This window comes from Sinocyclocheilus grahami, unplaced genomic scaffold (assembly GCF_001515645.1).
Source record: "Sinocyclocheilus grahami isolate Dianchi unplaced genomic scaffold, SAMN03320097.WGS_v1.1 scaffold811.1, whole genome shotgun sequence".
NCBI classification, from domain to species: domain Eukaryota; kingdom Metazoa; phylum Chordata; class Actinopteri; order Cypriniformes; family Cyprinidae; genus Sinocyclocheilus; species Sinocyclocheilus grahami.
Window position 1 is genome coordinate 483,442 of NW_015505990.1, and position 14,226 is coordinate 497,667.

Genomic DNA, 14,226 nt, shown 5'->3' on the forward strand with positions numbered 1-14,226 from the left:
ATTCGGTTTCCTACAACCAATTACATTTCACCAGCCTGTCATTTCAATAATTTGGGATAAATGTGCAAAATGATATGTATGAACTTTAGTGAGAATTAAGCCACAAGATGGTGCTATATTAAAGGAGTTTATTCATTTAAACCACCAAACCACATGCACATAATTCTGGAATATCAAAAGCAAAGAAAAATACCACCATAATGGTACACCACTTCAAAAACTGACCAGATAATGATTTTTTAAAAATGCTTTTCTGTAACATTCATGAGTCTTGAAAGACTAAAACACGTTTAACGTCCTCTTTACAGTAAATGTAAAAATTCAAAATTGTACACATTTGTGTTTTTCTCACTTTTTTTTAAATGCATCGACTACAACTTACCATCTAAATTATTTGTGTTCTTTTGTTATTTATTTTTTACATATATACTATGGTACATAGTTTGTGATTGCAGGATAACTTCATAGTGATAAACTTGTCCAGACCCCAGCTCTAATCTGCTAAATACAACTATAAGGCATGAAGATATGAACAAATATTATAATATATGTTTATATTACAAACATCAACATTTTCTGTATAGTGCACTGCAAATAAACTTGATTAATCTGAAACTCCAGTAGCAGAAATGTCCCGAGTAAAAATTAATGCTGGCATATAGCTCTTTGAGTTAATTAAGCTCTATCTAAATATAGACAATTTTTAAGATCATATTCTCTCACCAGTCCATGCAATCTTGCAATACATTGTTGTGAATTAATATACAGACTTATGTTTATTGATGTGACTAATAATAACGCTACACTTGAACTTCAGTTGGGTCGTGCTCTTCATCAACTGATACAAGTTAAACACCTCACCTCAAATCAAACAAAAGAAATGAACATTGAAATGACCATAATTTCCAGTGCAATAGTTCCATATACAGTATTTATCTACTTAATATTTAACTTTATTTAGCAAGTTCCTGTTCCTGAAGGTGTAACAGTATATAAGACTGGAGTAATGGCTGTTGAAAATTCAGCTTTACTTCACAGGAATACATTTTATTTTAAAACATATTACAATAGAAAACAGTTTATGTTGTGATAATATTTTGCAATATTACTGTTTTTACTTTCCTTTTTTATTTTAATTATATTCATTATTTATTACGTTTTTAATTATTTAATTCATATTAATTTAATTAGGAAAATTCTGCACTTTCTGTTCAGTTATTTCAGCATAAAACATTTTTAGTAATGTGAAATTAATGGTTTTGTTTGCATCCACACATAAACACACTGACACTGGAGGGTTTGAATATTGATTTTAATATTGAGGAATGTATTAGTTTTGAACAATTCCCCTACAACATGGGTGCCCAAACTCGGTCCTGGAGGGCCGGTGTCCTGCAGAGTTTAGCTCCAACCCTAATTAAACACATCTGAACCAGCTAATCAAGCTCTTACTAGACATACTAGAAACTTCCAGGCAGGTGTGTTGAGGCAAGCTGGAGCTAAACTTTGCAGGACACGGCCCTCCAGGACCGAGTTTGGGCACCCCTGCCCTACAGTATGCATGTGTCTGTTATTTGATAAGACAGACTATTTCTCTATGCGGTTAGAAGTGTTTAGAAGGGGACCAGAGTGTTGCTGCAGGATTTTGGGTAGCGGATATCTTGCACATCCAGTTCTCCACCACCTGATTCAAATATCTTTGCATGAAGACACTTGTCTCCTCCAACGTCCACCTGAGAGAAAGAGTTTATACATGTTAATTTATACAGAGAAACACTACAAGTTCATCTTGCCCTAACCAGATGTGATGCATTAAAGCAGCAAGTGATAAACGTGATCTCTTCACCTCATTCATAGCAGCAACAACTTAAAATCAGTCTTTTTCCACGAAGTGCAACATTAGAGATAGTGACTGCTGCAGACTCGGACTAGATTTTTCCAGCATTTCTACAAAGCTGCGAAATTTGTTTTAATTGTATGCAGATACATTTTATACAGTGACTTGGTGCTTCTTCACAGTCGAGATGCAAATCACTTGACATTAAATTATCAAATAAAAAGTGTCTTGGAATAATTCACAAGCTCAAAATCATAAAAGCACCATAAAAAAATAGACAATCACCTTTATCACAAATGTGTAGTTTATTTCACCCTCATTTTTGGAAATAAAATCTACAGGAATGTAAACGGCAAAATTTCCCCCAGCCAACGTCTCTACTTGTGACTTCATCTGAATAAACAGAAGATAGAATTCATTCGTTTCTGGAGTTACATATAAAATTCAGATATAAAAAGAAACACATATAAAATGAATTGTGACTGAAAAGCAAAACAGAGTGATCTCTTAAAAAATAAATATTTCCCCACCATTCACAGAGCCCAAATAAGTTTACTACGCAATAAAAAAAAAAAAATGCATTCACAACATGAGTGATTTTGAGTCCTTTACCTCAAGGCAGATGTGCTTCTCCTCTGGAGTGACAGGCTTCACCGGGCTCCAGCAAGACATTGCTGCAGTGCTGATGATTAAAGTCTGGATGAAATATAAATGTTATCAGGCAGTCTGACTCGCTGATTGATACTGATCCACTATTTATGCTGTCAAGATCACATGACCTGAGTTGTCATTGGAACACCACATGATCACATGAAAGTTGCCTAAATTAGTTGTACATTACAGTGGACAATTCCATGGAACTGATAACGATTATTTCACAGCTGATTTCACACTGAGCTTTTGTTTAATTTAAAAAACACTCAGCATACTCTGCTTCTCACTGGAATTTTATCATCACAAATGGATGATAAAAAGTGATTAACCCAGCTAAAGGAATGTTATTTGTCACTTGTGTAAATATAAGTTTTAATGCACTCCATGAGAAAAATGTGAAATGAAATGGTCATTCTGGTACCTTTAACACTTTAGAGCTACTAAAAGAGATGCTTTCTGAAGTCGCAGATCCTTGTTATTAAGCCTCTCATAAAAAAAAAACACAACTTGATCTTAGAGAATTAGTTAACTACAGACCCATCGCGGATCTCGCTTTTTTTTGTCAAGAATACTAGAAAAGGATTTAGGATTTAGACTATAATAGTACCGAGACTGCTCTCATCAGAGTTACAAATGACTGGCTCTTATCATCTGATCATGGTTGTATCCCTCTATTAGGGCTACTGGATCTTAGCGCTACATTTGACACTATCAACCACAACATTCGTTTCAATAGACTACAAAATTATGTTGCCATTAGTGCAACTGCACTGGCATGGTTCAAATCATACTTATCCAACCATCACCAGTTTGTAACCGTAAATAAAGAGGTATCATACCTTTCACAAGTTCAGTATGGAGTACCACAAGGCTCAGTACTAGGACCATTGCTTTTCACCCTGTACATGCTACTCCTGGGAGATATAATCAGGAAACATGGTGTTAGTTTTCACTGTTATGTTGATGATACTCAGCTCTATATTTTTTCACGGATGACTAGTCCTGCTACTAAATTCTGAACACAGATTTTAATTATTGGACCCAAAACCTCCACATGTAATAATCTAGAATACTCTCTAACACTTGATGGCTGCTCTGTCAATTCTTCGTCATCAGTTAGGAACCTGCGTGTGTTCATTGATAGCAATCTGAAAGCCACGTTTCTAGCATGTGTAAAAAATGCCATACATATTCCACATGCCTAATACCTAAACTTAACAACTAACTTACTTACTAACTAACAACTAGCAGTAATAAGGAGTTTATTGAGGCAAAAGTCGTAGTTAATAGTTAATTAATAGTGAGAATTGGACCTTAAAATACCAAGCAGTTAAAATACCAAATATTGTCTTTCCAGTTGGATTGTGATACAGTTGTCTTGGCAGTAGTTGAGAAGGACTATTAACATGAAGTGGCATGGCATCTTAGGTGTTTGTGCCGCTGTATTTTGTGGCACATGCGTTTGTAAGAGGCATGTGTCAATTAAAACTCTGGCACGGTAATTACTGACCCTTATTTTTATTGCCAAGAAGGTATTATGTGAAACAAAATAAATCATTTACATGAAAAAGTACAAATATGCACAGTTAAATAAAGTAACTAAGGCCAGAAAAGAACCAGGTACAAAACATAAAATGTTACCTTTAAAAACACAATACATAATGTATCTAGCTAGATAGATCTAGCTAGACCTATACTGTATTCATATTGTTGTCTAGCAAATATATCAGTGCTGCAGTGACTCGGGCACACATCTGAGCATTCAAAGGCAATGAAAAGATTTAAATATTGGTCATTTTACTTCTATTAAGAGTTTTAAATATTGTTCAGTATTGTGCTATTAATGTGAGTAAAACATCATTTTTTTGCCGTTCCTAAGAATTTTATCAACCAACTGGTGAGTAACTCCTGAAAATAACTCCCTGAAATACTTCTGGGAAATTGACATGTTCAGTGGTGTGAAATGCTATAATAACAGGGATTTCCAAAATGAAATAAATTCACATTCACACTAGTTTTTTTGGGGGGTTTTTTGCAGCAAGAATTTACATGCACTACATGAACACATTTGGTTTCCCACAACCAATGAAAATTCAGCAGCCTGTAATTTCAATAACTTGTAACATTATATGTAGGACATTTAGTGAGAAATGTGCCACAAGATAGTGCTATATTAAAGGAGTTTTCATACTGGCTTCCCTATTGACAACACACCTCAGGTATTTTAATTTAAGAAACCCTGAGCAGTGGATTCACACTTTTTAAACGCACACCACTTCTAAAGGCTTGTAAAACAGAAAATGGCAAGCTACAGCATGGGAATAAGGATACTTTGTTAAAGGACAGCTCTATATTTTTTATTTTTGGTCATTTTATATTTAAATATTCCTATTTTATTCTTAGCATTTTCAGTTTGACAGTGAAAAGATCAAACATTAAAGACGGCAACACCAAAGACAGTTATGCTTCAGGACTTTATTGAAAAGTGTTTTTATGAGTCGCTCTGTGAGGACAGAATAATGCTTTCAGAAGTCTTCAGAAGGGTTCGATTATATCCAACATTTTTTTAGGAAACTGATAATCAACCAGCTTCACTTCTTCTCCATAGCAAGGGAGAGTCTGAGAGATTTTCACATGAGCATATTCATTCCCTCCAACATGCACCTGAGAGAAGAAGAGGAAGAGACCGTCACATTGTACACTGTTATATGGACAGTAGATACTGCAAGAAAAGTTGTTTAAACAAATTAATAAAGAAAACACCCATTTACCTTAGCTATGTACTGTATTTCAGTATCAGTCACTCTGAAGGTGAGGGCGTTGTACACAGACTTCTGTCCAATCTTATCCTCTAAATCTTTCTTCACCTGAATAAACAGATACACATTTTGCATTGATCTACATATTATATACAATATTGTTCAAAGATGCATTTATTTATTTATAAAAAAAAACTTTTTATTAATCAAAAAGCACAACTGATTTCAGCATTGATAATAATCAGAAATATTTCTTAAACAGCAAATCAGCATATTAGAATGATTTCTGGAAGATCATGTGACACTGAAGACTTGCCATCACAGGAAAATTTGTTTTTTTTATATATATATATATATATATATATATGTTTTATATTTTACATTTCAAAAATATATTAAAATATAAAATCTTTTAAACTGTAATAATAAATATAAATATTTATGTATAAATATAAAATTTTAAGGCCTGGTTTCACAAACAGGGCTTAGATTAAGCCAGGATTAAGCCTTAGTTAAATTTGGACATTTAAGTAAACGTGCCTTAGAAAATACATTACTAGTGTACACCTTGATACAAATCAATGCCACTAAGATATCTTAAGATGTGTCAGTGCAAGTTGCTTTCAGTTAAGACAGCCGAAACATGCACTTTAGTCTGGGACTAGGCTTAAGCCTTGTCTGTAAAACTGGGCATCAAGACTGTCTTAAGAACTAGTTTGACTACCTAGCAGTTAACCAAGTGGTTATCAGTCTCTCCTTTCAGATTCAAATTAGATCAATCTACATTTTTATGTAACTGACTTAAAAAAATGATGACCAGTCTTGCAGAAAAAAATTAGGTGTCTAACTTTTAAGACTAGTCTAAGAGGTTTATGCAACCGGCCTCAGAAATCAGTATATCTAAGTATTTATATATAGAACTGAAGTCTAGTTTATGGACGTCTTTAGAGAAACTAGTACAGAGGGATTTTTTAATGCCTCTGTGTTATAGATATTATTTTAGCTAAGAACTATGCAACTGAAAATAGACATAGTCTGCTTCAGTCTCCCAATCTATAAATGTTGGATTGTCTGTCTCTTACCAGATCGCAGAACTTCTGAACATCTGGAGTGGAATCCTCTGTCCGTTTCCAAGGCAAACTCATTGCTGCAGTGTGTTGCTGATCAAAGTCTGGATGAAGTACCGATGAATTATCAGGCAGTCTGACTCCAAGAAGAGATTCTCATCAACTATTTATGCTGCCAAAGTCACATGACATGAGCCGTCAATGCCATGTGTTCACATCAAAGGGGCTGAATTTAGTTGAAAAATTAAGTGGAAAATTCTACAGAACTATATCTGTGGTACAAAAAAAAATTATTTTTTTTACAGTGTAGGAGGTTTGAATGAGTCAGCAATTTAAACTCATTCAACTAATTTATTCTATCTATCTATCTATCTATCTATCTATCTATCTATCTATCTATCTATCTATCTATCTATCTATCTATCTATCTATCTATCTATCTATCTATCTATCTATCTATCTATCTATCTACCTATCTGTCTGTCTGTCTGTCTATCTATCTAATCTGACCATTTCCATCTATCTATCTAATATGACTATTTCTCTATCTATCTATCTATCTATCTATCTATCTATCTATCTATCTATCTATCTATCTATCTATCTATCTATCTATCTATCTATAGTTTTGGAATAAACTGAAAAATAAAAGTGGACAAGACTTTGTTCTGACAGTCAAAAGTAAGAAAAATGGTACTAGTAATTTTCTGTCAGCACATTTTCTGTTATGTTTATGGGCAATAATTTTTATGCTTATTTCACACTATTGAATATTATTTAAAAAATATCATTAAAAAATATTTTTAACCATCAAACCACATGCACATGGGATATCAGAACACGGGTACCCCCATAGCAACATCTTAACAACCACCCCAGGTACCCTAGCAACCGCATAGCAACACCCTAGCAACCACCCAACCACCCCAACATTAATGTCTAAATGCAAATGTAAACTAGCAACCATATTGCTAGTTTACATCCTAGCAACCACTCTGGGTACCCTAGCAACCACATAGCAACACCCTAACAACCACCCCATGTACCCTTGCAACTGCTCTAGCAACCACCCCAAGTACCCTAGCAACACCCTAGCAACTATTCCAGGTGATCTATCTATCTATCTATCTATCTATCTATCTATCTATCTATCTGACCATTTCTATCTGTAACTATAATATAACAACTATATTATATCTATAACTACCCTGAGCACCTTAGCAACCACATTGCTAGCTTTTAAAACTACTAAACTAAAACTTAAACTATTGAAAACCTTCAAGCTTTTAAAACTACTTTTTAAAACTACTTCAAACTTTCTGGCTAGGTTTTTTCAAGCCAACTTAAAGTTTGTGAAAGCCAACTTGCTGAAATGCTATTTAAAGTTGAGTTCTTCTTCTTCTTCTGAGACCAAATTTTAAAATGTATCTCCTCCTAGAATTTTAAAGCTACAACCTTCAGACTGGTCTGACTCGGGTTGCTATATCTTTTCTAACTGATCTAGCTTACGGTTTTCGTAAACCAGACTATCAAAACCACCTAAAATCCCATAGACTTTCAACTTTATACAATAAGACTTATGGTGTATTTAAACTGTCTATTGCTATAACAAAGCTTAACAACTCCCTACTGAAAAAAACAGCTAAAACCAGGCTAAGCTGGTTTTAAAGTGGTTTGGGCCATTTTTTTTAGCAGGCCAGGCTGGTCTTAGCTTGTTTTTAACTGTTTTTTTTAACTGAATCAACTGGTTTTAGCTGGATTAGCTTATAAACATGCTAACAACATGGTAATAACTTGCTTATCATGCTAGAAACAGGCTAACAAAATGTTAGTAACATGTTAATCATGCTAGAAACGTGCTAGCAACTTGTTAATCATGCTAAAAAAGGATAACACCATGCTAGTAACGCACTAATCATGCTAGAAACATACTAGCAATTTGGTAAACATGCTAGAAACATGCTAGCAACTTGTTAAACATACTAGAAACATGCTAGCATCATGTTAATAACATGTTAATCATGCTAGAATCATGCTAGTAACTTGCTAATCATGCTAGAAACATGTTAACAAAATGCTAGTAACTTGCTAATCATGCTAGAAACATGTTAACAAAATGCTAGTAACTTGCTAATCATGCTAGAAACATGTTAACAAAATGCTAGTAACTTGCTAATCATGCTAACAACATGCTAGTAACTTGCTAATCATGTTAGAAACATGCTAACAAAATGCTAGTAACTTGCTAATCATCTTAGACAAATGCTAGCATCATGCTAGTAAAATGCTAATCATGCTAGAAACATGTTAATCATGGTAGAATATTGCTAGCAACATAATAGTTAACTTGTTAATCATGCTACCAACATGCTAGTAAAATGCTAATATTGTTAGAAGCATACTAACAACTTACTAAACATGTTAGAAACATGCTAGCATTATGCTAGTAAAATGCTAATCATGCTAGAATCATGCTAGCAACATGCTGTTAACATACTAATCATGTTAACATAATGCTAATAACGTGCTAATCATGTTAACAACATGTTAGAAACTTGTTAATCATGCTAGAAACTTGGTAGTAACTTGCTAATCATGCTAGAAACATGTTAACAAAATGCTAGTAACTTGCTAATTATGCTAACAAAATGCTAACACCATGCTAGTAACATACTAATGATGCTAGAAACATGCTAGCCTCTTGTTAAACATGCTAAAAAAATTATAGCAACTTGTTAAACTTTAGAAACATACTAGCATTACGTTAGTAACATGCTAGAAACATGCAAGCAACTTGATAAACATGCTAGAAACATGGTAACATCATGCAAGTAACATGGTAGAGACATTCTAGTAACTTGCTAATCATGTTAACAAAATGCTAGTAACATGTTAATCATGCTAACAAAATGATAACACCATGCTAATCATGTAAGAAAACAGGTTAACAACTTGCTAGACATGCTAACAAAATGCTAGCAACATGCTAGTAATGTCCTAATCATGTTAACAACATGCTAGTAACTTGCTAATAATGTGAACAACATGCTAGTAACATGCTACTCATGTTAACAAAATGCTAGTAACATGTTAATCATTCTAGAAAAATGCTAGTAACTTGCTAATCATGAAAACAAAATGTTAACACCATGGTAGTAACATGCTAATCATGCTAGAATCATGCCAGTAACATGTTAATCATGGTAACAACAAGTTAGTAACTTCTAATCATGCTAGAAATATGCTAACAAAATGTTAGTAACTTGTTAATCATGCTAGAAACATGCTAACATAATGCTAGCAACATGCAAATCATGCTAGAATCATACTAGTAACATGTTAATCATGCTAGATTCATGCTAGCAACATGCTTAACATGCTAACAAAATGTTAGCAACTTGTTAAACATGCTAGCATCATTCTAGTAATATGATAATCATGCTAGAATCACGCTAGTAAAATGCTAATCATGCTAGTATAATGCTAACAACATGCTATTAACTTGCTAATCATGTTAACAACATGCTAGTAACTTGCTAATAATGTTAACAACATGATAGTAACTTGTTAATCGTGTTAGAATCATGTTAACAACATACTAGTAACTTGCTTATCATGCTAGAAAAATGTTAACAACTTGTTAATCATGCTAGAAACATGCTAGCATCATGCTTGTAATATGCTAATCATGTTAGAATCATGATAGTGACATGCTAATCATGCTAGAATCATGCCAGTAACTTGCTGGTAATGCTAACAATATGCTTGTAACATGCTAGAAACATGCTAGTAACTTGCTAATAATGCTAACAAAATGTTAACACCATGCCAGTAACATGATAATAATGCTAACAACATGCTAGTAACATTCTAATCATGCTAGAAAAATGCCAGAAACTTGATAATCATGCTATCAAAATGGTAAGCATGTTAGAAACATGCTAGTAACATGCTAATCATGCTAGCAACAGGCTAATAACATGATAATCATGCTAGAATCATGCTAGTAACATGTTAATCATGCTAGAATCATGCTAGCAACATGCTAGTAACTTGCTAATAATGCTAACAACATGCTTGTAACATGTTAATCATGATAGAAACATGCTAGTAACTTGCTAATCATGCTAACAAAATGTTAACAACATGCTAGTAACATGCTAATCATGCTAACAACATGCTAGTAACATTATAATCATGCTAGAAACATGCTAGTAACATGCTAATTGTGCTAGCAATGCGCTAATCATGCTAGAAACATGCTAATCATGCTAGAAACAGCCTAGCAACCACCCCAGGTACCCTAGCAATATGTTTTATACCTCTCTGTTTTCCTGATAGACTGTATTGCCTTGAAAACATTCAAACTTTAATCTTTAAAAACTATTTTAAGTTTCAAACTACTTCAAACTAAACACTTTCAGACTGCAAACTTTTAAAAGTTTTTCAAACTTTCTAGCTATGCTTTTTCAAGCCAACTTAAAGTTTGTCTACAAACTTTTCAGTCTAGTTCTGTTTAGTGTCAGTTTTTCTATCTATCTATCTATCTATCTGTCTATCTGTCTGTCTGTCTGTCTATCTATCTAATCTGACCATTTCCATCTATCTATCTAATATGACTATTTCTCTATCTATCTATCTATCTATCTATCTATCTATCTATCTATCTATCTATCTATCTATCTATCTATCTATCTATCTATCTATCCTATCTATCTATCGACATAGCAACACCCTAGCAACCACCATGGGTACCCTAGCAACCCCATAGCAACACCCTAGCAACCATCACGGGTAATCTAGCAACTACCCCAAGTACCCTAGCAACCCCATAGTAACACCTTAGCAACCACCCTGGGAACCCTAGCAACCATCCCGGGTACCCTAGCAACACCCTAGCAACCCCATAACAACACCTTAGCAACCACCACGGGGACCCTAGCAACCATCCCGGGTACCCTAGCAACACCTTAGCAACCACCCCAGGTACCCTAGCATCACCATAGCAACACCTTAGCAACCATCCCGGGTACCCTACCAAACCGCATAGCAACACCCTAGAAACCACCCCGATTACCCTAGCAACCGCATAGCAAAACCCTAGCAACCACCACGGGTACCCTAGCAACCCCATAGCAACATCTTAACAACCACCCCAGGTACCCTAGCAACCGCATAGCAACACCCTAGCAACCACCCCAGGTAAACTACATTAATGTCTAAATGCAAATGTAAACTAGCAACCATATTGCTAGTTTACATCCTAGCAACCACTCTGGGTACCCTAGCAACCACATAGCAACACCCTAACAACCACCCCATGTACCCTTGCAACTGCTCTAGCAACCACCCCAAGTACCCTAGCAACACCCTAGCAACTATTCCAGGTGATCTATCTATCTATCTATCTATCTATCTATCTATCTATCTATCTGACCATTTCTATCTGTAACTATAATATAACAACTATATTATATCTATAACTACCCTGAGCACCTTAGCAACCACATTGCTAGCTTTTAAAACTACTAAACTAAAACTTAAACTATTGAAAACCTTCAAGCTTTTAAAACTACTTTTTAAAACTACTTCAAACTTTCTGGCTAGGTTTTTTCAAGCCAACTTAAAGTTTGTGAAAGCCAACTTGCTGAAATGCTATTTAAAGTTGAGTTCTTCTTCTTCTTCTGAGACCAAATTTTAAAATGTATCTCCTCCTAGAATTTTAAAGCTACAACCTTCAGACTGGTCTGACTCGGGTTGCTATATCTTTTCTAACTGATCTAGCTTACGGTTTTCGTAAACCAGACTATCAAAACCACCTAAAATCCCATAGACTTTCAACTTTATACAATAAGACTTATGGTGTATTTAAACTGTCTATTGCTATAACAAAGCTTAACAACTCCCTACTGAAAAAAACAGCTAAAACCAGGCTAAGCTGGTTTTAAAGTGGTTTGGGCCATTTTTTTTAGCAGGCCAGGCTGGTCTTAGCTTGTTTTTAACTGTTTTTTTTAACTGAATCAACTGGTTTTAGCTGGATTAGCTTATAAACATGCTAACAACATGGTAATAACTTGCTTATCATGCTAGAAACAGGCTAACAAAATGTTAGTAACATGTTAATCATGCTAGAAACGTGCTAGCAACTTGTTAATCATGCTAAAAAAGGATAACACCATGCTAGTAACGCACTAATCATGCTAGAAACATACTAGCAATTTGGTAAACATGCTAGAAACATGCTAGCAACTTGTTAAACATACTAGAAACATGCTAGCATCATGTTAATAACATGTTAATCATGCTAGAATCATGCTAGTAACTTGCTAATCATGCTAGAAACATGTTAACAAAATGCTAGTAACTTGCTAATCATGCTAACAACATGCTAGTAACTTGCTAATCATGTTAGAAACATGCTAACAAAATGCTAGTAACTTGCTAATCATCTTAGACAAATGCTAGCATCATGCTAGTAAAATGCTAATCATGCTAGAAACATGTTAATCATGGTAGAATATTGCTAGCAACATAATAGTTAACTTGTTAATCATGCTACCAACATGCTAGTAAAATGCTAATATTGTTAGAAGCATACTAACAACTTACTAAACATGTTAGAAACATGCTAGCATTATGCTAGTAAAATGCTAATCATGCTAGAATCATGCTAGCAACATGCTGTTAACATACTAATCATGTTAACATAATGCTAATAACGTGCTAATCATGTTAACAACATGTTAGAAACTTGTTAATCATGCTAGAAACTTGGTAGTAACTTGCTAATCATGCTAGAAACATGTTAACAAAATGCTAGTAACTTGCTAATTATGCTAACAAAATGCTAACACCATGCTAGTAACATACTAATGATGCTAGAAACATGCTAGCCTCTTGTTAAACATGCTAAAAAAATTATAGCAACTTGTTAAACTTTAGAAACATACTAGCATTACGTTAGTAACATGCTAGAAACATGCAAGCAACTTGATAAACATGCTAGAAACATGGTAACATCATGCAAGTAACATGGTAGAGACATTCTAGTAACTTGCTAATCATGTTAACAAAATGCTAGTAACATGTTAATCATGCTAACAAAATGATAACACCATGCTAATCATGTAAGAAAACAGGTTAACAACTTGCTAGACATGCTAACAAAATGCTAGCAACATGCTAGTAATGTCCTAATCATGTTAACAACATGCTAGTAACTTGCTAATAATGTGAACAACATGCTAGTAACATGCTACTCATGTTAACAAAATGCTAGTAACATGTTAATCATTCTAGAAAAATGCTAGTAACTTGCTAATCATGAAAACAAAATGTTAACACCATGGTAGTAACATGCTAATCATGCTAGAATCATGCCAGTAACATGTTAATCATGGTAACAACAAGTTAGTAACTTCTAATCATGCTAGAAATATGCTAACAAAATGTTAGTAACTTGTTAATCATGCTAGAAACATGCTAACATAATGCTAGCAACATGCAAATCATGCTAGAATCATACTAGTAACATGTTAATCATGCTAGATTCATGCTAGCAACATGCTTAACATGCTAACAAAATGTTAGCAACTTGTTAAACATGCTAGCATCATTCTAGTAATATGATAATCATGCTAGAATCACGCTAGTAAAATGCTAATCATGCTAGTATAATGCTAACAACATGCTATTAACTTGCTAATCATGTTAACAACATGCTAGTAACTTGCTAATAATGTTAACAACATGATAGTAACTTGTTAATCGTGTTAGAATCATGTTAACAACATACTAGTAACTTGCTTATCATGCTAGAAAAATGTTAACAACTTGTTAATCATGCTAGAAACATGCTAGCATCATGCTTGTAATATGCTAATCATGTTAGAATCATGATAGTGACATG

At 34.1% G+C, this 14,226-nt stretch overlaps 2 protein-coding genes across 2 annotated transcripts; both read right to left on the bottom strand.

The window, feature by feature from the left end:
* Positions 1–1,613: 1,613 nt before the first annotated feature.
* Positions 1,614–3,401, bottom strand: LOC107562188 (cystatin-B). Its single transcript, XM_016246774.1, has 4 exons — positions 3,331–3,401; positions 2,450–2,519; positions 2,123–2,230; positions 1,614–1,733 (listed from the first exon to the last, which is right to left on the bottom strand). The coding sequence occupies exons 2-4, from the start codon at positions 2,507–2,509 to the stop codon at positions 1,614–1,616; spliced, it is 288 nt and encodes a 95-aa protein (XP_016102260.1). The 5' UTR covers positions 2,510–2,519; positions 3,331–3,401.
* A 1,543-nt stretch (positions 3,402–4,944) lies between these two features.
* LOC107562192 (cystatin-B-like) lies at positions 4,945–6,501 on the bottom strand. The gene is made up of 3 exons (XM_016246778.1): positions 6,333–6,501; positions 5,263–5,358; positions 4,945–5,155 (listed from the first exon to the last, which is right to left on the bottom strand). Exons 1-3 carry the CDS (start codon positions 6,393–6,395, stop codon positions 5,027–5,029), a joined length of 288 nt encoding a protein of 95 aa, XP_016102264.1. The 5' UTR covers positions 6,396–6,501; the 3' UTR covers positions 4,945–5,026.
* Between the last annotated feature and the right edge of the window lie 7,725 nt (positions 6,502–14,226).